This window comes from Perissodus microlepis, chromosome 14 (assembly GCF_051167445.1).
Source record: "Perissodus microlepis isolate ML-2025 ecotype Zambia chromosome 14, ASM5116744v1, whole genome shotgun sequence".
NCBI classification, from domain to species: Eukaryota; Metazoa; Chordata; class Actinopteri; order Cichliformes; family Cichlidae; genus Perissodus; species Perissodus microlepis.
The window spans coordinates 12,610,454-12,637,264 of NC_140474.1; the positions used below are offsets into that span (position 1 = coordinate 12,610,454).

The 26,811-nt window shown below is 39.3% G+C and overlaps 2 protein-coding genes across 3 annotated transcripts; one reads left to right on the forward strand and one right to left on the reverse strand.

Moving 5' to 3' along the window:
* Positions 1-81: 81 nt before the first annotated feature.
* On the reverse strand, positions 82-9,104 carry nkapd1 (NKAP domain containing 1). Its single transcript, XM_084950014.1, has 6 exons — positions 8,994-9,104; positions 8,655-8,731; positions 8,017-8,105; positions 7,746-7,886; positions 7,569-7,622; positions 82-5,525 (listed from the first exon to the last, which is right to left on the reverse strand). The coding sequence occupies exons 2-6, from the start codon at positions 8,721-8,723 to the stop codon at positions 5,072-5,074; spliced, it is 807 nt and encodes a 268-aa protein (XP_084806140.1). The 5' UTR covers positions 8,724-8,731; positions 8,994-9,104; the 3' UTR covers positions 82-5,071.
* A 5,713-nt stretch (positions 9,105-14,817) lies between these two features.
* On the forward strand, positions 14,818-26,800 carry dixdc1a (DIX domain containing 1a). 2 transcript variants are annotated; one of them, XM_084950533.1, is made up of 16 exons: positions 14,818-15,064; positions 15,178-15,356; positions 18,952-19,109; positions 19,207-19,352; positions 22,895-22,984; positions 23,237-23,290; positions 23,391-23,441; positions 23,706-23,810; positions 23,932-23,985; positions 24,082-24,171; positions 24,827-24,904; positions 25,020-25,181; positions 25,314-25,380; positions 25,569-25,677; positions 25,855-25,963; positions 26,222-26,800. In XM_084950533.1, exons 2-16 carry the CDS (start codon positions 15,334-15,336, stop codon positions 26,303-26,305), a joined length of 1,380 nt encoding a protein of 459 aa, XP_084806659.1. In that variant the 5' UTR covers positions 14,818-15,064; positions 15,178-15,333; the 3' UTR covers positions 26,306-26,800. The 2 variants fall into 2 exon arrangements, with proteins under 2 accessions (XP_084806659.1, XP_084806658.1); XM_084950532.1 differs by having other exon boundaries at positions 14,820-15,064; positions 24,079-24,171.
* Positions 26,801-26,811: the final 11 nt, after the last annotated feature.

A 26,811-nucleotide genomic window follows, 5' to 3' on the forward strand; every position in this document is an offset into this window, starting at 1 on the left:
CAGTTGTGAGCAGTTATCAGGACGCTTTTAAGTGCTTGTTAATGTAATTATCAGCATCTATAGCTGGAGTGGAAACATAAGGCAAGGCAAGGCAAGTTTATTTGTATAGCACAATTCAACAACAAGGTGATTCAAAGTGCTTTACAGAGACATTAGAAACAAAAACAAATAAAAAGCATGATTTAAAATTGATTAAAACAAGCAAACATACAAACTAACTAATTAACAAACAAACAAACAAAACAGTATATAAAATCAAAACAGATAAAATCAGAACAGTAGATAAAATCAGTAGTTAAATGTAAGTTTTGAAATTTAAGCTTAAAAGTGTGGATTTGGTGTTTTATTCAAATGCAGCTGAGAATAGGTGAGTCTTCAACCTGGATTTAAATAAACTGAGTGTTTCAGCTGATCTGAGGCTTTCTGGGAGTTTGTTCCAGATATAAGGAGCATAAAAGCTGAATGCAGCTTCTCCGTGTCTGGTTCTGACTCTGGGAACTGATAAAAGACCGGATCCAGATGACCTGAGGGATCTGGAAGGTTCATACTGGGTCAGGAGGTCACTGATGTATTTTGGTCCTAAACCATTCAGAGCTTTATAGACCAGCATCAGGACTTTAAAGTCTATCCTCTGACGGACAGGCAGCCAGTGTAAAGACCTCAGAGCTGGACTGATGTGGTCCACTTTTTTGGTCTTAGTGAGGACTCGAGCAGCAGAGTTCTGAATGAGCTGTAGTTGTCTGACTGATTTTTTAGGTAGACCTGTAAAGATGCTGTTACAGTAGTCAAGCCTACTAAAGATGAATGCATGGACTAGTTTTTCCAGGTCCTGTTGAGACATCAGATCTTTTATCCTTGAAATATTCTTGAGGTGATAGTAAGCTGATTTTGTTATTGTCTTAATGTGTTTTTCTAAGTTTAGGTCTGCATCCACCACTACACCCAAGTTTCTCGCCTGGTTTGTGGTTTTTAGATGTATAGATTGAAGTTCTCTGGTGACCTGTAATCGTTTTTCTTTGGCGCCAAAGACTATTACCTCAGTTTTGTTTTTGTTTAGCTGGAGAAAATTGTGGCACAACCAGTCATTAATTTCCTCAATGCATTTACCAAACATAAAATCAGTAACACAAAATAAGACAGCAGTAGACTATAGTCATATTTAATGAAATATGTTTAACAAATCCTCAAATTGAGTTATGAAAAATTCATTAAGTGTTTATACATATTTAAAAAAAAATCACTCGGGCAGGTTTAAACTGCCGGTAAACATCAGCGGATTTTTCTATTACCCAAGTGCCATTGTGAAATATGTAATAATAATTAACTGTTACATTAAAAATTTAGATATGCCAAGAATTTATACAAACACCTGAAATGTCAAAACATCTGCTTACAACGGCAATATATTGTATTTTAAACCAGTTGTTTATGTAGTGCATACAAATGCATGATACAGCAGGCAAAAAAAAAGAAAAAAGATCGGACAACAGGAAAAGATATGATCAGAGCAGATGAGGGGTATTTGCTTGTTGAAATGGTAAACACCCTCTCCCTCTGATTACAGCTACTCAGAACAGGCTGAGATGAAACCGAGCTGCGTGGACAGCAGAGAGATAAAACATGGAGCAGAAAGATAAGTCGCGCTGGGGGTTTTTCCAATCCTCCCGAGTCTCCTATTTGCATCCTCGGTGACGGAGAGGATTGAATCCGAGAACGAGGTCATCCCTTCATCCTTCCTCATCACACTTAACCAATTTACAGCGCAAACATTCACATTTTACATAGCTTCAAGAAGGGGGATTTAACTTTTGGGGTGTGAATGCTCAGCTGTCAGTTTGTCGTGCACAAACCTTTTGAGCTGAATCCATCTCCTTATTACAGTAACTACTGATGCTTAACTGTCTTGAGCTGCGAGGCCGGCCGGCTCTTTAAACAGGAGAAGTGTTTGTGTGTGTGCTCACACCAGTAACCACTATTCGACACAAAAATCTGCTTAGGTAGGAGGATGAGGCTGAGACATCACCCTGCCTTTAAAAAATTGGCCTGGACAGTCAAACTAGTGAACACCAGGGGGGTGGGTTGTTTCTCATCAGCAGTTCTGAATAACTGCAAAAAAAGACCAAGACTTGATCCAGGTTTATTTTTATTTAATAGTTTCCCCATTCCGTTTTCAAACCATATAATATGTGTTTTTGAAAAGTCCAATCTTAGCATAGTTTAGTACATATTTATATATTTTTTAATTTACACTATTTCTGTTCAAGACCGCAGTCATGCTTTTGTGTTCTTATGTGAAACTCCACTTGTGGTTTTAACTAAATACTTATTTTCGCCCCTGTCCTTTTTTCGGTGCTATGTCTCCACTGTTTGCACATGTTCAGGGGATCGGGGCAATAAAGATATCTCTGGACCGGAGTGGACTAACAGAATAGCTTTGTCCTATCTAGAATTATGCCACTCGCATGAATTAAAAGGTTTTCACAAGGGTTTTGATCATTTTCAAAACACTAAACCATCCAGAGGTCTGCAGTAACATGCAGCAGCACAAATTTGACTTAAAAAAAAAACGTAGGGTTGACATTAATTTCTATAATTATTACAATGATAACAGCAAAAACAAGCTTTTTTTTCCCCCATTCTAAAAACAGATTGTCTTAACTATCATGCAAATGTTCGGTTGTAATAGACAGTCATTTTTGGATTCTGCCCTTTTGCCAAAATGCTTATAAACCGTGGCAACGTGTTTAAAAACCGCCGTCAAAACTGATTTGACTTGCTGAATTTCACTTGCTTTCTTCCATTTCCAAGATTCAGGCAGTTGCAGCCAAGCCGAACACAGCTCACTCTCTGCTGCTTAGAGAGAACACTTAGCCTATTGACACAGACTCAGCGAAGTGCTTCAGGCTTTTCCAGTACACACACTTTCAAAACAGTTTACCAACATCTCCCTTGGCATCAGATTATCTATAAATACACAGATGGCACAGGCTTACTCTTTCTTACCAGTCTGGACACAGACTGGTGTTGATAGAACGGTAGTTTTCAGGAGTGATGTATGAAAGTGGTGTCAGCTGTGTACGGCATTAGTGAGTCGTCCTTTTTTAATCTTTGCATTTTTCTTTTACATTCAGGTGCCGTCTTAACGTTACAGAAACAATAAGACCACACAGGACAATCTGTGTTCAACAGTATCACAGACAAGACTTCTATAGCAGTCAAAAAGTAGCTCTACAAACACTAGACTTACTCACTTTGATCAGCAGCAGCAGTGTCTGAAAATCTGTCTTTGGTATCATGAAAAAACAACAGGACTGTGGCGAGGTCTTTGATCCATGTTAGTCCATGGAGACCAAGCCACCCTGTTTCTCTCCTGACAAACAACACAACAAATCAAGAGAATCACAAGACCTCTTCATCGGAAATGCAAAAATTTTATATACATATATATATATATGCCAGCGGCTATTTCAAAGTATTGAAGTAAGAATTATTAACACAAGCCAGCTACTTTTACACTGCCATCTCATTATTTTTCTGTTTTGGGCTTCAAACATGTTGCACACAGAGCAATGGTTGTGCTTACCTTTATACTGCAGCCTGCTTAGATTCAACATACGTACATGCACGTGCCTTCAAGTTAAAGAATAATTTCCTAATTTAAGGCTGTTGTTACAGATCCCATGGCAACAACCTCTATTGCTTTATCTGTAGCTCTTGTATAATGAAAATTTATTTTCATTTTTTAAAAACGGTAAATCGTTTTCTGAGAACAATTCATCGGTGGAGTTTTTGCTAATGTTACTGAAACCAGAGGAAGCAGTATATATGTTGGGGACTATTTTCAGCAGCGAATTGTTTATCTAATGAGTATTTATTACAGCAAAATAGTGCATGTGGGAATGATTCAGAATAAACGACGATGCCAGCGTTCAGTGCAATGAAAGGAGGTGTCTGCCAGTGACGGTGTGGCTCACTGATGTGTTTTTAATAGTATAAAAGTGGAGCTCTGTGACAGAGGAAAATAAAGTGCTATATGGAAATTGCTGGGGTGGGGAGGGAGGCCAACTTGATGCGTTTTTAAGTGTAAGGTTTATGTCCTTATTCTGGTCTTTACTTTCAGAAGAAGAAAAAAAAAAGAACAGGAACCACCCACGGCATTATAAATAATGTATCTGTTACAACTCATTTAAACCCTCGTGGATGCAAGACAATCAGTGTGTATGTTATTAAAACCCTGAGTTAGAACTGCTCTCCGGATCGCATATTTATGACCCCACCACAATATCATTCACACAGATACAGTTTTTGCTGTAACTAATAAGAAAAGAATGTGAACATTTCCAGAAAAGTTAGACAGAAAGACAAATACCCTCACGCTTTTCTGCCCAGATCTATAAACCTTTAGGCTTGTACTGTCAGAACCATGTCAGCTTTTAAGTGGATAGGCAGTACTTGTTAGTTTAAATGGATTAAAGGTTTTAGAGAAATACGGAGATGATCATTTCTTGTTCTTTTAAAAACAGATAATACACCATTTTAAACACTAAATATAATTTTTTAAAAAAATGCAAAATAGATGTTTATTTTATGACAACACGCTTTATACAAAGAGTGAAAATTGCAAAACATGAAAAAAATAAAATACATATTCCATTGGAAATAATTATTCAAATCGCATTTCCTTATAAATAAAATGAAAACACTGGTCGTCTGAGGACAGAAGGTCACTATGTGAGGCAGACAGTCAGAGGTGAGTCGATCAATCAATGTGCCTGCAGCTCACAGGATACCTATTGAGACAGATGGTTGCTACCCTATCATCCTTCTTCATGCTCCCTGCTGTCTGTACTGCTGTACAGTATGCTTCGAATCTCTGCAGAGGTGATGAACTTCTGCCACGCAGGACGCCCAGGGAGAGACCCGTAACCACAGGTTTGTTGATGTTAAACAAAGTGCAATTTAGAAGATGCCTGCAGTGAAAAGCCCTCAGCAGAGTTGGGGACAACAAAGGAATCTGTAGCAGTTTCAGTGGCCGTTACCTGAACTGTGCATCAGTTTTTAGCAGCGCGCCTCAGTCGGCAGAGCTGTCCGAGCTCTCCTCACCCATTGCTTTCCAGTTTTTCCTCTTCTTCTTTTTTGAGTTTGGCCCTGAGTCGGAGTCTTTGTGCGAATCGTGCTTTCGCTTTTTGCGACTGTGTGACAGCCTCTCCCTTTTTATCTGATCATTACTGTCCTCTGTGCTGATGTCCACGTCTTTTCCTCTGGCTTTTGAAGCTTTCTTGTTTTTATGTCGACTTTTAGTCCTTTTTCTCTTCTGCTTGTCTTTTGTAGCACCGCTGTCATCGCTGCTGTAGTCACTGCTCGAACTGTCCACTTTCTTACGCTTTCCGTCCTCACCTTTCTTCTTTTTTTTCTTCTTCTTCCGTGAGGATTTTTTGGACCATTTTGGTAAGCATGCCTCTGTGTCAGACTTGGACTTTTTCATTTTGTGATGGCTCATCTTCTTTTTGGCACTGTTTTCTTCACTAAAGTAAAACAAAGTCAGAAGAATAAATATAAAGACACCACTAGTATGAATAGAAGTATGATCTAATGGCTTAAAGGGGAAATACACTGGTTTTTGACGTGGAGATCAGTCAAGCAAAGAGAACCATCTCTTCTGTGGCTTACTATAAAGAAGCTCTCTGTAAAGTCTTAGAAACATAATGTTTACGATGTAATCCTAGAGTTTATTTCAGCTTTGACTTGAAGACCTCTTCGTTTTTAAAAGAAAGTATGAGCGGTAGAGATTCATTAACAAGGAAGCTCGTTAATAACCAGAATGTTAACATCATGGAGGTGTGAATGTTTGAGGCTGTGTGAAGATTAAAATACTGTGTGTTCATCATCCATTAAATCTGGATAATAACCCATTATTACTAGAGTGACTATTTGCACCCAGGTGAGAACAGTTACACAGCAGCTATTTACACTGGGCCCCCTCACTCAGCTATATCAACATGGGTGTAAATTATAGGGATTTGTATAATTTTCAAATTCTCAACTTTTTAAAAATACTTTATCTGACTATTTCTTGCACATTTCCCCTCATTTATTACCAGTAATACTCCTACAAATATCAGCAAAACCATGAGCTGTTTGGAAACCACTATTAAACAACAAAATTAGAAGACCAAGTGTTTAAAAAGTGCTTGATGCCAGTGTACAAATATCAGCAACATACTTCACCAAACTAAAGTGGTCAGACAGTTCAGGGTAAAATCTTTACAAATACAAATGAAATGAAGCTTGCATGTCATAAATCTAGCACAGCTATGGTCACAGTATTTCTGCCTGAAATATCCAGCTTTGTTAAATGACTAGATGGAATATTTTATCCCAAAAACAATGATGCTGGGATGCTAATATCATCTGACCAGGTGCATATAGTATTTTACAGTAATACATGAAATCTTTGTTTGTGAGCTCCTCTTACACAATCAGGAGCAATCAAAATTTGCACAGTTACAGCTCAGGTCCTCGAAGGCTATTATCTGTTTCAGAGGTATGCCATCATAATGGCCTAGCAACTGCTTAAAAACAGACAAAATGACTCATTTGTAGTGTTTATGCACCTGTAACACCACATAAAAACGTTTTAATTTCATGACAACAACATGTAATTTATATGCACAAATTTTTTTTAAGAATGACACATTATCATCATCTAAAAATCACACACCAAACAATACTGTAGCATAGGAAAGTGCTGGAATCAAAGTCAGAACCTGATTTTAACACTATTTACAACTCATAATTACAATTATTTTTACAAATGTTGAGGTAATTAATAAAATCGAAATAGTTAATGAACTACCTAATGCAGGGGTGGGCAATTCCAGGCCTCGAGGGCCGGTGTCCTGCAGGTTTTAGATCTCACCCTGGGTCAACACACCTGAATCACATGATTAGTTCGTTACCAGGCCTCTGGAGAACTTCAGGACATGTTGAGGAGCTAATTTAGCCATTTAAATCAGCTGTGTTGGTTCAAGGACACATCTAAAACCTACAGGGACACCGGTGTTCTGAGAAACCATCCTACTCTGACAAAACGTCCTACCCGTATTATAATTTGACGGTGAGTTGCGACTAAACCTAAGCCTACCCCTAACCATAACCATAACCATAAGAAGTATTCCGGATGGGTGAGAGAAAAAGAAGTTAATTCGGCGTTGGTTTTGTGCGCATGCAAACATTGGGTAGGATGTTTTTCCAGGTAGGATGGATTCCCAGAACACCGGCCCTCGAGGCCTGGAGTTGCCCACCCCTGATCTAATGGGTGTACCCTTTTTTCAGTGCAGGGGGCAAGTCTCATAATAGAGTCTCTTCTTACTTCTGCTACTTTGTTAACAATGAAATTATGTAACAGACTTCAGCCTGGTATCAGTTGGTCTTGCATTACTACAAGATTCAGGGTTGGGAGGTTAACTCCATGGAAATGCGGTAAATTGCATGAGTGCCCTTTTAAAGTCTGAATATCTATTTGAATATATAATAACCCATTTGGTATGTATGAAATTTCTGCTTACCCATCACTTTCAAACTCCTCGGGATAAAGCTCCTTGAACCCACTATGTCCCCATCTGTGATGGAAATATATGAAATCACATATATTACTTCATCTGATGTAGCACTCCAGCATTTCCATTACACACTGGAAACATGACCACAGCCACTTCATTATGTTTTGTTTTTTTGTACAGTACCTGTCAGGATCATTGGACTCAAATTCATACAGTTTTCGAGTCCAGTATCGAGCCTCTCTGTCATCATGTTCTGAGGCACGCTCTCTGCTTCGGTTAAAGTCTCTACGTTGATCTGACACTCGGTCGCAGTGCATATGTCCTCTGAAATACAACCATTATCCTTAAATCATCAAGTCAATGTATAATCAAAATGACAGCTGCATTACAAAGATTCAAAAGTGCTGTGATTTCATTTGTGTTTAGGTAGATCAAATTAAATTGAGGTATTTACCTCACAAACTCTGCATCTGAAAAATCTTTTTGTTGGGATGTTTGGATCTCCCAGTCTCGCATTTTCCACATTTCAATTTCCTCCTGGATCTGCACAAGATGCACACAAAGACAACACAGAGATGCATTAGTGTACACATGATACAAATATTTACAAATGTTATCCTTCCTGTGTGTGGGTAAAGAAGAAATCCTGCCAATCAGTGGGCTAACCTACCTACTTCAACATAGTTGGTTTGTTTTGGTATTTTATACCTGCTGTATAAGAGTTTAATCTGAGCAAGCAGAGACTGGGCTTGATGTATCGCTCTCGTACAAGCTTTATAATTTTGTTCCTAGACAGGTTAAAGATAAACTATAGCTGCAGTGTACAGTCAGTTATTTTGTCCTACCTCATACAGACTGTGACAGCGTCTATACACAACTGACTACAACTGAATAAAATACATAAAATTATAACATTTCCTGCTAAATTGTTGTGGAAAGGAATCCTAAAGGACCAAACAGAAGCAATGCATTCATTTAAACAAATCATCAACTCAGCTCAACTTTAAGCTTTAAGTAATTAATCAGTAGATTAGTGCACATAAAAAAACCCTCCACCTTCATCTTACAAACACTTGTTGAGTCTAAACGCACCTTGTTGTGGGCATCCGTGTGTCGGATTACATTCCTCAGCAGCGTTTTTCCCAACGGCTGCTTTGACATGATGATACCTGACATAAGAAACATGTAAGTGATGGGCAGTAGAAACCGAAAGCAAGAGAAGGGCTACCAATAATCTGAATAACTGTTATCCCTCGAACACTCAATATCCTCTGTTAGCTTAGCTCGTTGCTAATAGCTTAAGAATAATGTTTAAACAGCAAAACATGTTCTAAAGTCCACTCCCCTCGGCTTCGCTTAACTGTATACAAGTGTCTGCATTACTACACGTTTACTGTGATTTATTTTTTTTAAATTATGTCCAAACTGTACCTTTCAAAACAGAGCACCATTCAAGAAGAAGAAAATACAGCGTCTACTAGCGCTTCCGCTCTACCAAGTTACGTAATGGCGTCGCGCAATCTACGTCATTGCACTTTGAGGAACTCAGCCGTGATTGGTCCAAGTGTTTGTCAGTCATCTCAGCAGCTGCTGCTAAACGGTGAGAACTGCAACTTATTAACGGCAAAATTAAGTAAAGTAAGAATTATTTTCTTTATAAAACGTTATTTTTTGTACTGAGTATGACTGGTCACACCCACTGAGTACTTTCAATACCTAAAATATTTCCATGTCATATCTGTGATTTTTTGCTTTGCACTGTCTTTGTGGCTCTAGAAAAAGCTTATGACTGGGTGCCAAGAAAGGAACAGTGGTACAGTAGTAGGGAAGTATGTGAGCATGTTGCAGGTCATTTGTGAGGACAGCGAGACAGTAGAAGTGACAGATGGGTTCAGGTTAGTGTGGGATTACATCAGGGACTGCCTCTGAGCTCCTTCTTGCTTGTCATTTTGATAGACAGGCAGACAGATGAGGTCAGGCAGGAGTCTCTGTGGACTGTGATGCTCACAGATGACATTGTAATCTGTGGTGAGCGTATGGAGCAGGTGGAAAACAGCCTGAAAAGGTGGAGGTATGCACCGAAGAGAATAAGAGTGGATTTCAGTAGAAGTGAGACAGAATAGTTGCAGGTGTAACGGTGAACTTGGAAGGAGCAAAGGTGGATGAGTTTAAATACCTGGGGTCAGGCATCCAAAGCAACAGACAGTGCATCCCCATCTTCAAGAGAAGTAAAAAAGAGAGTGCAACGAGGATGGACTGGGTGGAGACGGGTGTCAGGGTGGTTTGTGACAGAAGGATAGCAGCCAGAGTGAAGATTTACAAGATCGCAGAGAGACCTGCTGTGTTGTATGGTTTGGAGACAATAGAACTGACAAAAAGACAGGAAGAAGAGGAAGAAGTGGGAGAGCTTAAGAATTTAAGATTTTTGTTGGTAGTGACAATGATGCACAGGATTAGAAATGAGTAAATCAGAGGGACAGCTCATATTGAGCACTTTGGAGTTTTAGAAGCAAGGCTGAGACAGTTTGGACATGTGCAGAGGAGTGATAGTGGCTATATTGGACAAAGGAAGTTGAAGATGGGGCTGCCAGGCACGTGGAGGAGAGGATTCATGGATGTAGTGATGGAGGACATGCAGAGGGTTGGTGTGACAGAAGAGGATGCTAGGGATAAAGATGGGATAGAGGTAGCCCTCGTGACCCCTGAAGGGAGCAGCTGAAAGATGTAGTGATTCCATCATTGTTACCATCCACTGTTCCTGCAGAACTTACCACTTATTCTTTGTTGTGCAGACAACAAAACAAAGCAACAAGAATATGTGACAAAGCAGAATGTATAGGTTATATCTGCTGGTTTAACTTTCAAAAGCCAGTTCACCTATTTAGGTCATTGTAATTGCAATTACAATTGCAATGATTAATTTTATGTTAAGGATGGCTATATCTTATTTTTTAGAAAATGTGAACATATATAGCCAGGCTACTAATGTTTTGTACTGACCTGTATCTGACCAAAAAAATAAACAAATAAATAAATGAATAAAAATAGCTACACTCTGCATAACCCAGTTTTCACTGAAGACTTCATAGCCCCAAGTTGTACATTTGGCCCTTGGGATCTTCCTAAAGTCTCTGTACCAATATAAGGCCTGCACAACTTTCAAACAAGATGGATCACTTTCTGCAAATAAATTAGCCTTATGTCTAATTTAAATGCTGCCACAGTGTGTAAGCCAGTACTTCAAAGGCACATTCAGTTAGTAGATGTTATCTGCTTGGTTGGATGTATTAAGCTGCTCTCATTGCATAGTGGGTATAGTAAATTTTGGGAATCAAAGTGTATTTCTTGCATATTCAATTAGACCTAATTATGGTGTTTGTAAGATATAGCGCAGAAAAATCAAACTACTATAAAGGCCATAAAGGTGATAGAAAGTAAATTCTATCATCATTATGACACATTGTTCATAAGAATTGTGTTATGTGAATTTGTGCACTATATCTGACAAACTCTGAAATGCACATGAACTAGGCTACATTTTTACATGAATGAGCACCTTGCACTTTAATACCACTTTGACAAAAAAAGGTCTCCTGTTCAAACCTAAAAGCAGGGCTTTTAGACTTTGTTCAAGTCAAACCAGATTTGAAACAATTGTGTCAGAATAATTTAATATCCAACCTGTGATGCTTTGAAAAGTGAAAAAAGGTGCTGAAAACTAGTCTACATTTACCAGTGAGTCACAAACTCTTACAAATGTACAAGTATCAGTTTCGAATACTTGTGCAAAATGAATATGCAAAATGTTTCTTTAGATTGATACAGTACTGAACTACACTGATCAAAAAACTGTACATATTAGTGTTTCTCATCTACAAATTAAACATCTGTGGTTTCTGGACAGCTTTTCTGTCACTGCTTTAATTAAACTGAGGTCATGCTTTTCAGTCATCTTTGTTAATGCCTGATTGGTATGATATGGGCAGCATCTGCTGCCTATATGAATACATTTTATAGAAATGTTTGATTTATAGATCTGTGTTCATCTGATGTCTCAAAACCAAGTGTTTGGTGTTTACTTTAGATTTAGAAGTTGCACTTGACTGAATGCAACACAAATTAAAAACTACTTGAAGGTTAAACCCTTCCAAACTTTTCCTTTTTACAAGGATAACAACTTTTAAGGGTCCAGCCTTGGCTGAGTACAAATTTTGAATGCTTGGTGTATATTCTTTAAATAATTATTTATTTAAAGAGCAAATCATTTTTCACATTGGTTTCAGTTATGTAGTCAATATGTACACAAGTGGTTTAATCTAAAAGATGCTGGCTTTGTTTTCGCTCTCCAATGTTATCTCCCAAACAAAAATACTTCCTTCTAAATTGACTACAAAAATGCATCAACATCCTAGGGGGAAACTCTTATCAGCTTCATGGTTATCTGTTTGAAGGTCACTGAAATGAAGGGGGGAAAACATAGATAACTTTTGTTTAAGGTATGTTAGTAATTTGATACAAAAACCCATAGTGACCATGCAAGCACGCTCTATTTTAGCAACTCATTTGATTTACAAATAGGCTGACTGCATGCTGTCTCTGTGGCAAACTGGCTTTCTTCTCATTGCCTGGATCCCCAGTGGTGGAATGACTTTGGCACCACACTTTGAACAGCAAAGTCGTTGTTTATATATCATCCGTACATGAATCCAACAGTGCCTGATAAAAACACTTCCCTCAGTCACGTCTTGCTCTGCCAAATCATCATTGTCTGCCTTTAGGGCACCTGAGTTTGTCCTTGTTTTTTCAATATTGGGGAAAAAATATTCAAAGTAATGCCGAGAAAAAAAGGAATCAGCTCATGATGGAACACAAACAACCTTATAAGGCTGTTTCAAGAAAAAGGTTTCCATGAAGTTATTGAAGTCGCCAAACTAATCAGTGCACTTTCTGCATAATATTGGAGCCTCCTAGTGTTATTATTATTATTTGTAAACAATTCCATTTTTTCATCCTTGTTGACAAAGCTACTTTTGAATTTAGTTATTTAAGCCTGTGGATAGATGGGTGTGGGTGGATTTTCAGTGTGTTTTTTATTTACCTGGTAGGAAGTCTTCCTGCTTGCAAAATCAAGGTAGAGGACGGTCAAATAATGCATCTTAAATAACTGAAAGACCCAAACAGTGCTCACCAGAATTTTATTCATCTGTTTGTCTGTCTTACAACAAATACTGTTGTAAGATAGACAAACAGATGTCAGCCTACGACTGATTTGAATGAAATCCCACATGATCCAGCCGTTAGGTGTTTTTGCTGACTCTTGATTTTAAATGCACTGAGATGTCTCATTTAGTCCACATATTGCTGCTGTGAAGGAAACCGTGCGCAGATTCAAAATTACAGCCACTGATTAGCCCATAAGTGGACGCTGACCTTCCTTCTGACCTGTAGCACGAAGCTCATTTGATGTTTGATTGTGTAGCTTTGGCCGATTAGGTGAGGTTCAGATGACTTATTATGAGCGTCATTACGATAGAATTTGATTTGCAGGGCTTGGTGGTCATGTTTGAGCTGTGAGGATGTGTAAACAGTGTTCATGGTTCGTGGAGGGGTAAAATCTTCAAAGAGTCAAGGACTGTTCAATAATGTATATTGGAGTTATTTTTGAAGACATAGGGTTGAGTTGAAAAATACATTTTCTTTTGAAAGGGCTTATAAGAAAATATTAACCTCCCCACCCCATCAGTATTTAATAAGAACAAATACATAATTTGACCTTTTGTGACCTCCATAAAGTGGTTTCTCACAAGCTTCTGACACCTTATCTGCTCATTCCTTGCATGCAGATGCTTTTAGGAACGGAGAGTGTAACAAACTTTAGTTTGTATGAGCATCACATTCTTCTAAAAGGTGACCTATTATGCATTTCCTTACTTTCTGTTATATACCGTGGATTGATTACGTTTCCAAAATGCCAAATAATGAGCCTTAAAGTAAGAGGGCTGCCCTAAAGCCCAGTATCAGATAAATAGGGATTATTCTGAACTCTAAATTGTGCAAAGCTACTCTAGTAGAACAAAAATATGGAGCTGGAAAATGAGCAAAATAGGTCTTCTTTCAAAAGCTACTAAAGTATTAAAAGGTTTTTTTCAAATATACACTAGAAAAAGATAACCGCACATGGCAGTCGTAATAAAGGAATACACGGAATGTGGGACTAATAACACTTTATATTTTTGAAATTACAAAAATATATTTTGTGTGTGATTCAAACATTTTTCACTTATTGTAGGTATCCCAACAAATTTAAATATTTTTCTCATTTTGATTTAGCACAAATAGCTGTCGGCATGACAGCTTGCTTTTGCCTCTGCTGTTTCTCTGCATAAATCGAATGCGGCATTTGTATGGTGGGTTACATACATATTCATGGCTCTACAGTAAAGTAGCTCATTGAAGCATGCATCGATGGTGCTCATAGGGAATTTAAGACGCTGTCATTTTGTTATGGGCAGAACTGCAAGCTGCCACGTTGAGACCTACTTCACGTTTTTTGGTTGCTTTTTTTTTCTTCCTGCTGATGACACTGCCAACACTTCTAACAACTTAATGACAGCGTACTCTGCCAAAAACGCCTTTCAAAGGAATACTTAACACTGGCTGTACATGTCAAAGAAATTCTTTTGTTTCTGCTGCCTGGTGTTCAAATTACGAAGCTGACACTTTTTAAAAATTTGAGTTTAATCTGATGCCTCTGATGTTGTAGCGCATTAGCATCGAAATGCTTTTCAGTACATACAAGACACAGAAGTGAGAAGAGCTGGTTTTTCAGGCTGATGGGTCCACTCTATAAATACCATTTTCTCCTTAAGTACCTCCCTATTTCCCCTGACTCTGTAAATATATAATTACCCTCTGGTAATGGCTTGGCCTGTATGGTATGTTGTTATACAAGCCTGTGGTTTTATCAACAAACAAAAGTCTGATAATTTTCCTGTTTTTAAAAATCAGAATGTCATTTCTCATTTTAGCTGCAGGTATATGCAGTACATGGAGAGAAAAGGAGAAGGAGAACAACTCCCACCTCTTCCTCCTTCTGAAAGGGGAGAGCTGTAGGGAAAGCAGGGAGGAGGAATAAGGGAGCGGGGGAGGGTGAACACACCCAGACAGAGCCATGTCTGACATCCTCTCTCTCACCGAACGAAGGAAGGAGTGATACAAAGCCAGTTCGGCCAAGCAGAAGAGAAAAGAGGGGAAGGAGAGGGAGGGAGGGAGGGAACAGGAGAATGAATGCAAAAAGGGTGAAAAAGATGCACAAGAGCTGCATCAGTTCTTGTCCGTAAGGAACAAAAAACATTGTGTTCGTGAATGGGAGCTGGTGAGCTCCACCACAAGGCGAGTGCAATGAGAAACCAGGCAGATTTCAGTCACTGGTGCTGCTGAGCTCCAATCCTCTCTCTGTCTGTCTCTCCCTATCTCTCCCTGCCAGCAACGACTGAGCCTTGGTATGATTTAGGGGAAGGGTTTGGGGGCTTTTGATTAGGATTTTGAGCTTTATGTTTTAGGAATATGCTGTTGGAGAGGATTTAAACGTGCTGTTATTTCTGATTGAACACAGTGTGCGACGTGGAGACTCCTCTGCTTGCGGCTTTCAGGGCTGTTCCCCTCCCTGCTGCCTCTGGCTGTGTTTGGGCTATGGTCCTGACTGAGACGCAGGGCATCACCCAGATGTGGGGCGCGGACTGTATGGGAGGTTAAGCCTATAATCACCAGCATGGGAGCCAAACAGATGAAATGGTAAGTGCTATTTTAATATGAACAGTACGGCAATTCAGGCTACTGCTATTGTTGACAATGCAGGGATGCATCAGTGGCAGATATATATATATCTATATGTATATGTAAGTCTACAATCACAACACTATAAAACAGATTTATCACTTCATCCGCATGTGAATCTCAGTCTTAGTCATGGAATTGCGTTTCATCCGAACAGCTTGATCTTGAAAGCCAAGCTGTGCAGGTTATTGTTCGATGTTTACAGTGCAGTAGGTGTGGGTGTGTCCCTGTGTGTGTCTGTGTGAGCCGAGCTGCTATTGCCTAGCAACCTCTCTCTAACAGCTATTTCTGTGTATGCCGTGCCACAATTCAGATATAAGTTTAAATTGATTAGACTGATTTACATTATTCTTTACTTTAATCTGATAACTTTATCTTCTTTTTCACACACTTTGCACCATGTTTACAATGACCTACTTTATTTAACCGGTCCTTTAAGGTCAGTGCTGAACACATCAGTCAAAAAGATTGATGATGACACAAACTGTCACTGATATGACAGTGGATAAAAGATGAATAAGCTGCACTTTACTGTTGTAGAAAAATTAGGTGAAAGTAGTTTGGATTATTTAAGACACTGTCATCTATAATTTAGTAGTTCCCAAAATGGGTGTTTGGACTTGACCGCTGAACCACAGCATTTGAGGGTTTTTTAAAAGTGGTGAACGTGAAAAAAAGAAAGAAGACACAACGGCTTTTTTTCATCTGATAATTTTTGTGAAAGGTTTGGTTTTACAAGTTTTCTTTCTTTTAAAAAAATCAAAGAAACATTTAGAGAAAATCCTTCTTTGATGGATTGACTAAGTACTTGCACTGACTAAAATCTATTAAAATGCTATCAACTAAATCTACTAATCTACGAAAGCTAATATGACAAGCAACAGTTGGATAAATACTGAGAAATAATAAGTTTTAGCAGTTTGTAGCAGTTATGAATACAAAGTAGCCAAAAAAAGTATAAATACTAAAGCAAAGTATCTAAAAATTGGAGTAAATGGAGGCCCACTCAGGCCACCACCGCTGATCAAATTATGTTAATCTATTGCACAGAAGCTCATCTTTTGCAAATCCCAATGCTTAATCTTTGCTAAACCCATATCTTCCAAATCTGTCGGATTGTACGTGTTCTCTTGTAGCGAGAGATCGGCAAAGAGCATTTACAATAAATGTGTTATTGAACTACTCTTAGAGACAATGATAGAGGGTATCCCGATAGTGTACTTATCTGCAGTGACTAGATTAGTAGGAGGTGCTTCTTTGATCCCTTTTTGAAAAACACTTAAGGATAATTACAGCAGTTTCTGATAAGAGGCTTAGTTCATGTTTTTATGTGACCTACAGTAGTGCAGAGACTCTTTCTGGGAAGTTGGAAAGACGAAACTAATCATAAGTTTCTCAGTATGGTTTGATATATAAAAAGAATAATACATTAAACCATGTTTAACCATTTTAGCATCCCAGTGGTGCTCTATTGAATTGAGATCCAACATTCCTCAAACCAATATATTTCCACCAGTCTGAACCATTTATACAAAGCAGGTTGGATCCATGCTTCCATGTTATTTATACCAAAGAGACCCAACCCATCTGAATGTCAGATGGGTAAGGAGAAATCTACCAGAAGCAGAAATCGAGACTCATCAGACCAGAAAACATTTTTTCAATCTTCTGTTGTCTAATTTTGGTAACCCTATGCAAAAAGCAGCCTCAGATTCCTGTTCTAACCTGAAAGAAGTGGCATTTAGTGTGGTGTTCTGCTTCAAGGTTTCACAAGTTGTGCATTCAAAGATGCTCTTCTGCATACTTTGGTTGTAACAGGAGTTACTGTTGCTTTCCTATAAACTAAATTTCTGTGCTCGTTCAATGTAAGTGCTTCTTATCTAACATTCTCACACATTTATACTCAGATGGATGCACTGTAGACCAATTTGGGGTTAGGACCTTGCCCAAGGATATTTGGCCTGCAGACTTGAGCATTAGTAGGCAACCTGCTCTACCTCCTGAGCTACAGACACCCCTATCAGCTTGAAACAGTCTGTCCATTCTCCTCTGACCTCTGGCAGAGGAGATGTCCAACAGGGCATTTTTGCCCAGAGAACTGCTGCTCACCTGATATTTGCACTTTTTTGGACCATTCTCTATAAACCCTAGAGATGTGTGGGAAAATCCCAGTTGATTGTCAGTTTCTGAGACAGTCAGACCAGCACATTTGGCACTAACAAACCACTTAAATCACTTAAATCATCTTTTTTCTCAGCTTCCTAATGCTCCTTATACAAGGCATGACCTTGTACACATGCCTAATTTACTGAGCTGCTGCCATGTGGTTGGTTGATTATGTATTTATATTATCAAGCAGCTGAACATGTATACCTAATAAAGCAGCTGTGGAGTGTATGCCCTTATACATTTGGATTGTAACAACTCTGCTATTCACTGATTTCCGATCGAGCACCATCATCAAGACAAAATTTACATGTCTGGTGCATTTGTTCATGACTCTTTACCTGAAAGACATTTCTCTCAGCCCCATCATATGCAAATATTAGCATGCTAACTTGCATGCTATAATGGTGGAAATGCTTCACTAAGTCTGCTTAACATTAGATTCTTTGAGGTGTGTTTCTGATTCGATCAGTGGCTGATAAGCAGACATTAACTATGATTAATCAAAGGAATATGTCCTTTAATCCTCAGAGAGTACTTTGCTGTGCTATTAGCTAGTGTTAACTATTACATAAGAAAATCTTACCACCATACATATGAAGCAAATTCAGCAGGACATTCTTTGCTTTCTTTCCTTCATTCTCAGCTAGTTAGCCTAGGGAGCAGGGTGATGAGTAGTGATGCTTTTCTATGGCATGCTTGCACAGCGTTTAGATCTGTTCATGCAGTCGCAGGCTTGTCTTCACATGCAGACTCAGAGGGAAAAACACAGGGAAACTACCCTGTTAGGGACTGTGCATAATGCTATAGGTCACAGGTCATAGTAGCTGTATCCAATGTCCACAAACACAGGAGAGTGAAGATGACAGCTGGTCTGAACCTCAGGCTGCTGGAGATGCTCTCAGAAAACACTATATTCATGAAACTGCAAGGAAACAAGCTGTTCAGAAACCATGCCAGCACTATGTTATGAAATTATGGCCGAAGGGGGAGCAAAATATGTAAAGAATTTCCTGTTAGAAAATGACAGTCTTGCAGGCATTCCTGCTCCTGCTGTGTATTTTTTGAATGAGTTGAAAATCTGTTCATTCAGTCTTTTCTTCTTTTTTCCCCCTTTTCTAATAGTTCTGTTATCTACAAAATAATCTGTGAACCCGTGATGCAGACAATGCTGTTTGGAATATCATGCATCATATTGGCATTATGAGTTCAAAAATGGATTTAGTTAAAATATCTATCCCAAATGGGATTAATTTACATTATTGTGCTCCTCTGGGAATTTTTAAAATTTCAAATTGCCATTTTATGTAGTTAGGTTTCTTTATTGCTGCTCATTTGGCAGCATACAAGCATATTCATTCCTGCCTGTGCCCACCATCTGTTTCAGTCTCAGCTCAGCCAGCCCAGCTCACTCCCCCAAAGAGGAGTATGTTATCACCCAGCTCACTGACACCCCTAAAGAAGAAACAGTCCATGATCACCCTGAGAACCAGGGGGAACCTCAGGATGACAAATCTGAGCTGACAGAGAAGAAATCTGTCACAGGTTGGTTGGCTGCACATCAACTCTTGTAGAGCCAGATATGATGCAGTGAAAAAAAAGGTGCCTTGCCTCATTTCCCCTGTCCCTCTGCCGCTTTTAGAGGAGGTGGCTCTCTGTGGATTGTGTCCTTCCCTGGGGCACGATGTGCAGGAGGAAGAGAAGTCCTGGGAGGAGCAGCTGGATGCCCATCAGGAGCAGCTGGAAAAGGAGATGCAAGAAGCTAGAAGGATGGTGTTCCGGTTACAGGTAATGCACTTCAAAAGAAACTGCTGCTCTGGGCCAAGGGATATAAGCAACAGGGTCGCTGCCCTATTTGCAACAAATTCACAGAGTAAGGAGTAAGTAGTAAAAAAATAGATTCTGAGAAAGAAGGATGAAAGTTTGGTCAGGGCATGTAAACGTTTTCAGCTCAGTTTTTATCAGCAGGTAAACCCACCATACCTCTGTTTGCTGACTTTATTGTTTCTCTGTTTTGAGTCACTGAAACATTTTAAAAAGGAGGCTATTTATTATCTGTCCTTACAATAAAATCAGGGCACTGGGTTGTTAAATTAGAGCCATAGTGAAAAACAAAAATCACCATGTAGTTGGTCCTAATGCAACTAAACTGTTTGAAGAAACCTTAAAAATTGTTAGCATCCAGTGCTAGCGTAAGTTTTTAAAAAATGTTTGCATGTCTGTAGCCGCTTTCTATGTAATCTTGCCTTATCAGATGCTCACAAGTAGTTAAATAATTAACTGACAAGCAGCTCCATGGTTAAGTGATGCCTGTTCTGATGTTATTTTATGACAAACTGAGCAGAAAAAAGACTGGGAGTTGATTTAGAGCTTTTCACTGGAACTCTCAATGTGGGGTCCAAAGGATTAGCTAATAAAAGTGAAGGACTCCATCATTAGGTTGTAAAACATGCAAAAACAAAATAAAACTATCAAAGAGATGACTAAATTCTAGCAGTGGCCAAACCAACAATCTGGTACATTCTTTAAAAAAAAAAAAAGGGATGCACATGGACTGCAACACCAAACACTGAAGCAGCGGCTGAAGGTGGCTGCAGAAAGGGCCTGCAGGGCACCTCAAGGGATGAAACAAAGCACTTGGTGGTGTGCATGGGTTCTAAATTTCAGGGAGCCACTGACTGCAAACATTTTCTGTAATTTTTAAAATCAATGTGTATATTTAATACTATGTTAGTTTGTATAAAAATGGCTAACAAAAGGAATACTTTTGTTAAACCCCATGCATTAAAGCTGAAAGTCTGCACTTTCACTTTCATTAATCACACCTTGGTTGTTTTCGAATCCAAAGCTACCTGTAGTTCAGTATGGGGTAGCTGGTTTGCTTTCACAAGGCACAGCAGATTGTGCATTTGAAATCGGGCTTCTCAAGGAGTTCAAAAGATCCAAACTCTTGTATTATTATGCGCACTGAAGAACTGAAGCAAGAATCTAATCTGAAAAGAAAACACTGTTATTTTCTGCAGCACATCAACATTATTTACTCACTAGATCCCCACAGATTCCTACTAAAGTATCGATGACAAAGGACTGCTAAAGAAAGGTCGTCATATCAACGTTTTATAATCTGCTTACACTCTGTTCATGAGGGAGTTCACATTGTAAACCAAGTGCATGTAATGAAGACTGTATAACTGAAATCTCATCAGAGGATTGGAAATAAATACATGCCTCAGTTTAGTTAATTATAGACATGTATTCTGGCATATTTAGTTAATTTGCAATTATACAGCACTTTCCAAGTTAAATTGCTAAATAAAATTGTACCAGAGTGTCACCAGCAGTCAGTAAGATTACAAGATTTTGGAAAGACTTAGAAATGACAAAAGAAATGACAAGATCCAAATGCTACATGCTAAAAATGGAAATATATTTTTAAATGAAGTAATTAAAAAGAAACCCAAACAGATAGACCAGATGTAACACACTAAGCATGATAAAGCCATCCACTAGAAAGAATAACATGTGTTTTGACAGATAAACAGACAAAGATGAAAACATTTCTTACCTGATTTATACTTTGAGTCCATTCTGTTACTTCCGTTTATCCAATCGGGGTCGTAGAAGGGTCGGAGCCTATCCCAGTAGTCACAGGGTGAATAGCAGAATGCACTGTGGATAAGTCACTGATCTATTATAATTTATATGAAATGATTAAAATTATGTTGCATGAAAAAATGTGAAAGGGGGCGCTTTTATAAGAAAATCATAAAATGAGGCTTGTTAGGCTTATAATACATATAAAACATAAACTCACTTGCCACTTTATTAGGCATTAATACCTGGTAGTACTGGTTTTTAGATTCAGAACTGTCTTAATTCTTCATGGCACACATTCAACAAGGTGCTGGAAACATTCCTCAGAGATTTTGGTCCATATTGATGTGATACCATAACACAGTTGCTGCAGATTTCTCAATTGCACATACACAATTTAAATCTGGTCCACCGCATCACAAAGGTGCTTTATTGGAGTGAGATTTGGTGACTGTGGAGGTCATCTGAGTACAGTGAATACACTGTTATGTTCAAGAAACCAGTTTGGGATGATTTGAGCTCTGTGACGAGGCGCGTTATACAGCTGGGTGCAGCCATCAAAAATATCCCTCACACCAATACACCACCATCAGACTGAACTGTTGATACAAGGCAATATAGACCAATGCTTTCATGTTGTTTATGCCAAATTGTGAGCCTACCGTCTGAATGTTGCAGCAGACATTGAGATCTTCTATTGTCTAATGTTGGTGCTTCTGTGAATGATGAATTGATCTGCTTCAAGGTTCAACATGTTGAGCATTTATGAATGCTCTTCTGCATACTTTTGTTTTAATACTAGCCTGACAGGCAACAACAACCATGTCACTTTCAAAGTCAATAAAAGGACCTTTCTCTTCCAATTCTGATGCTTGATTTGAATTTCAGAAGGTTGTGAAAAGCATTGAGTCTTTGCCATGTTACAACATACCTTCCATGAGCAAGATCCTTACAGTATAATGGGTCTTATTCAGACATCAATACATTCAATTCAATTCAATTTCATTTATATAGCGCCAAATCACAACAGCAGTCACCTCAAGGAGCGTTACATTGTAAGATAAAGACCCTACAATAATACAAAGAAAACAGAGAAAACCAGCATGAGATAACCCCCTATAAGCAAGCCCTTTGGCAACAGTGGGAAGCAAAAACTCCTTTTCAACTGGAAGAAACCTCTGTCAAAATCAGGCTCAGGGAGGGACAGACTGCTGCAAGCGTTTGGGAGTGAGGTAAGGGAAACAGAACAAAGACACGGTGTGGAAGAGAGCCCCAGATTATTAGGATAATTAAGAATAAAAATATGAAAGACAAAGCTAATCCTACAAAATTTGCTAATCTTTGCCAGCTTCATTAATTTGTGCAAATAAATAAGTTTGGCACATGGTATTTAATTGGTATGTTTGGGGTCATTTATAGTATTCAGCTACAAATATTGGTGCAGCGACAGCACGTCCACATACTGTTCATAAATTAAAAATAGATGTTTTGGTGACTTTTACAGTAATAGCCTTTATGTTTTCACTTTTAGAGTCTCTATATTACATTACAGTCTGTATATTTACACAGACTTGTCAGTGTAATTTTAATTTAATTTGGTTCAGTTCACTGACTTTATTAGCTGCAGTGCAAAAACGGAGGCATTTACAACCACAGAAACCTGGTTTCTCTATCATGCGTCGCAACTATCATTGCTTGCAAGTTTTCTTCAGATCTGTATGTGTTTTTGTTTTTAGGCTCTGCTGCTCCATGGCTCCCTCCCTGAGGAAGACCAGGATGGATCCGTGAGCTTTGGAGATAACCGGGCTAACACCGAGCAGCAGCTGGTACAGTGCCCTCTCTCTGCTAACTTGAGAAAACAAACAACACTTGCTCGCCACCGAGCTTGAAGTGTCCGTGTCAGCCCTTCTGTTCTGATGATGTTTGTAGCCATTACTCGTTTCACGAGTGGCCACTATAGAGCACAAATGAATCTCTCTGATCTGCCAGCGCACTGTCATGGAGGCCCAATGCCTCCTCATACGTTCTGACATTTTTCCATTCTCTAATTACCCTGCTTGTACCCTCTCCCTTTGAAGGTTCTCATCCGCAGTCGTCTGGACCAAAGCATGGAGGAAGCCCTTGATCTCAAGGTACAGTAAGTAAATGTAATTAGGTTTAACATAGATGAGCTGTCTTAGGGGCAGAGTCCTTTTGTCTAATGTTTTTGTTGTTCCTTTGTGTGGCTCTTAGAGGGAACTTCTGAGGCACAAACAGGAGACACGTCACATTCAGGCCATCAAGGTAAACCTCTTACTCTAGTTTTGGGCTTTATCTGTGAAGTAAAATGGATTAAAGGATTATATTTAACCTTTTTGACTATTGCGCCCTCCCAAACTGATGATTCTATAAGTTTTATCACATACATTATACATTTATCATTTCTTTACAAAGATCAAAAAAAGTTTAGAGCTGGGTGGATCCTGTCGATGAGGCAGGTGGATGCAGTTCATTAGTATTCAGGTCTTTTCTGGACAATTCTTTGATCTCCCTCCTGCTTCTCATTAGGATGCTCTGCAGCAGCGCTTGGCAGTGCAGGAGGATGCTGTGCTGCAGCTAAAGCAGGAACTACTGAGGTGCAACATGGCCAAAGATCAGCTGGAGGGGGAAAATGTGAGACAAGTGATGATTTCCCTTTGACACGATGAAATATTCGACCTCTTTGACTCGTGGCTGCAGGTTTAAGTAAGAGAACTATAGCACTCATGTATCACCTTGATATAACTGTTTGCAGGCAGAGCTCAAACGCAAGCTGAGTGAAAGGAACAAATTACTTAGCGAATATGAGGTATTGTCTTTTATTACATACACGTCAGTGCATTCTTTTAGCCATAGAGATGCAAATAAAGCCTCGTGCCATCCATCTGTCTTGTCACAATAGCAGCAGCTCGGGAGGAAGGACAGAATGCTGCAGCAGCAGCAGCAAAAGCTTGATGAAGCTCAGCACAAGGCACATGAAGTCAGCCTGGGACGGGTATGCAGCATGACAGGTTTCACATATACGTGCTAAATAACATATGTTTGAATGCAGGACTCATATATAACACCAATGTTTGTTTGTTTTTTTTTAATCGCACATCGGTCTGTGATTACATTGTACTTGCCGCAAGATAGCCCATATATTTCTTCTTACGAGAAACATTACTCAATAAGACCAAAAACTATAAATATATTAAGGCAGCAGGATGCTTGAAGAAAACATTACATTTCCCAGTACATCTCAGCGGTGTGGTCTTTATAAATTGTTACTCAGATCAGAGTAAATGGTGCATTTGTTGGAGACTATTTTCAGTGGCAGATTAATACATATTTTTTGCACCGGTGAGTATCCCTTGCAGCAGGATGCTGTATATGAAATCGACTCAAAATAGACTCCTGTGCACGGTGTTCATCATGATAGGAAAAAAACATGTCACCCACTACGGTTGTGATGTTTGTTTTTTTTATAGTTTTTGGACAAAAGTGAAGCTCTTATTTAGATGAATAAGCTTTCTGGCTGTTTTTTTTTTAGCTACACAGGCCCAGTGTTTGCTCTTTGTATTGCAGTTTGAGCACATTTTGTAAATATTATCACACTTTTCATTCAGAACACTCTTCACCTTGGTCTATACTGTCTCTGTCTCTGATAGGCGTTCAGGAGCGAGGGCAGCGGGTACAGTAACTCAGTGGCTTCGACATCTCCTCCAGTGTTCCAGCACAGCGCACCAGTATGCACTCTTTAATTCGCTCATTAACTAATAATGTCTGTAAATGTCCATAGTTCAAAATGATTTCGATTTTTTTTCCAATTCTTTTTAAGTATCAGAGGACTGTTTTTCACAGGGTGAAGAGCTGCAGGTCGTCAGGGAAGCACTTCGCAGTTTGAGGGACAGTTTTTCCGGCCATGACCCCCAACATCACACCCTGGACACTCTGGAGCAGGGCGTGGCCACTCTCATGGACAGACTGCACTCTCTGGACACCCAGCGAAGACAGGACAGAGGGGTACACACTCTCGCTCTCACAACTCAAAGAGGAAATTTTAAAATGTAGTAGCTCGTCTGTCACTTGCTAAATGATGACTCAGCAACTGATAACATCCGACTGTTTGCTATGAGTAATTGGTTCTTCTTCTAGGAGGAATTCAAATCGCCAGGACGCAGAGCCAACTCGACAGACCGTGACTCCTGGCCGCCGAGCTCGAGTGAGACAAACAAAATGCTCGTTTTTGTTTAGGATTTGTCATCCCCCACAACATCTCTACTGGCTGTTAAATCAAATTGTGCCATTCAATTACACTGCGCTGCAAAGAGAGGGCATGACTGAGTGTGAGGCTAGAACCCTTTCAGACTTTGGTTGTGGAAAAACAATGTTTGCTGGGTTTTTTTGCAGAAATGGCGCACTCACACAGCAGCCCAGGACTGGATACTGCCGTCTCCACTAAAGTGCTCTACTTCACAGATCGCTCGCTCACTCCATTTCTGATTAACATCCCAAAAAGGTGAGTATATAAACACTTTATGGTGGCTTGATACAGTGCTGTGTGTTGCTTCACTGGAGCATTCTTTATTTTCTAAGCAAATTGTTAGTTGGGTTTCGGTTGACCATAGCCGCATATGGATGCCTGGGCTGGTTTATCCAAAGCATAACGTCTGTGTGGATATATGTGTGCTTCCAGGCTGGGAGAGGTGACACTGCGAGACTTCAAGGCAGCTGTAGACAGACAAGGCAGTTTCAGATACCACTTCAAGGCCCTTGACCCAGAGTTTGGCACAGTGAAAGAGGAGGTAGGCGTGGGAGTAAAATTACAGCCCCTATTTCTCTTCACATTGGGCTTCAGCTGGCAAATGTAAAACGGCAGTTATAGAGTAAGATATGCTAATAATAGCTGTGCCTACTGTGCACTTCAAAACACCATGGGGAGACTTATTTCCATCCAAAAGAATTGGATAACCTCAAGTATTCATTTTTACTTTCTATCCAAACCTTTTATAGTATAGATATGGGTCTCTCAGATATGTAAACACTGGATGCTGGCTTTTCAGGTGTTTCAGGATGGAGCCGTTGTCCCTGGCTGGGAGGGGAAGATTGTTGCGTGGGTTGAGGAGGATCACGGAGAGCGGAGATAGAGCCAAAAAACTAGAGATCGTCACTACAAACCTCAGCTGTTCCCACTGGACCAGGAAGCTACTGAAAATACTTCTGATGCCATAAGAAAGAATAGTGTTACGACACAAAACTGGGACCAATGGAGCTAACACCATTAAGGTACAAAACCATGTTTTAAAAGTGAATGTTTCATATGAAGAATCTAAACATTTGGATACAATGTTTTTTTCGTTTACGGACCGCATGTCGCACATTGTTTGCAGCTCATAAATAAGTTTGTGGGACTACCACGTAATGGTCAGTAAAGTCATACTTGAATAATAAAATAATGTTAGCTTTATATGAAATAACAAGCTACGCTGTGCTTTAAAAAGCTGTAATCAGTGCATAGTATGCAAACCTCAAAAAAAAAGAAAGAAGTGTTTACTGACATTTTCCACGTGTTCCAGATTGCCAAACACTGATGTTGTTGTTCTGCATCAATTTTGATGTTTTAATAAACATAAATTATTGCATGGTTCGTTTT

Bases quoted from the DNA above. Each gene is read 5' to 3' on its own strand.
- nkapd1 (XM_084950014.1), bottom strand. From the start codon at position 8,723: ATGTCAAAGCAGCCGTTGGGAAAAACGCTGCTGAGGAATGTAATCCGA. The intron at 7,887-8,016 runs GTAAATACCTCA...GTTGTATTTCAG, and splicing joins TCAGATGCAGAGTTTGTGAG to AGGACATATGCACTGCGACC. The intron at 7,623-7,745 runs GTACTGTACAAA...TTTCCATCACAG, and splicing joins GAGTCCAATGATCCTGACAG to ATGGGGACATAGTGGGTTCA.
- dixdc1a (XM_084950532.1), top strand. From the start codon at position 15,334: ATGGGAGCCAAACAGATGAAATG. The intron at 22,985-23,236 runs GTACAGTGCCCT...CTCCCTTTGAAG, and splicing joins CTAACACCGAGCAGCAGCTG to GTTCTCATCCGCAGTCGTCT. The intron at 24,172-24,826 runs GTATGCAGCATG...TGTCTCTGATAG, and splicing joins ATGAAGTCAGCCTGGGACGG to GCGTTCAGGAGCGAGGGCAG.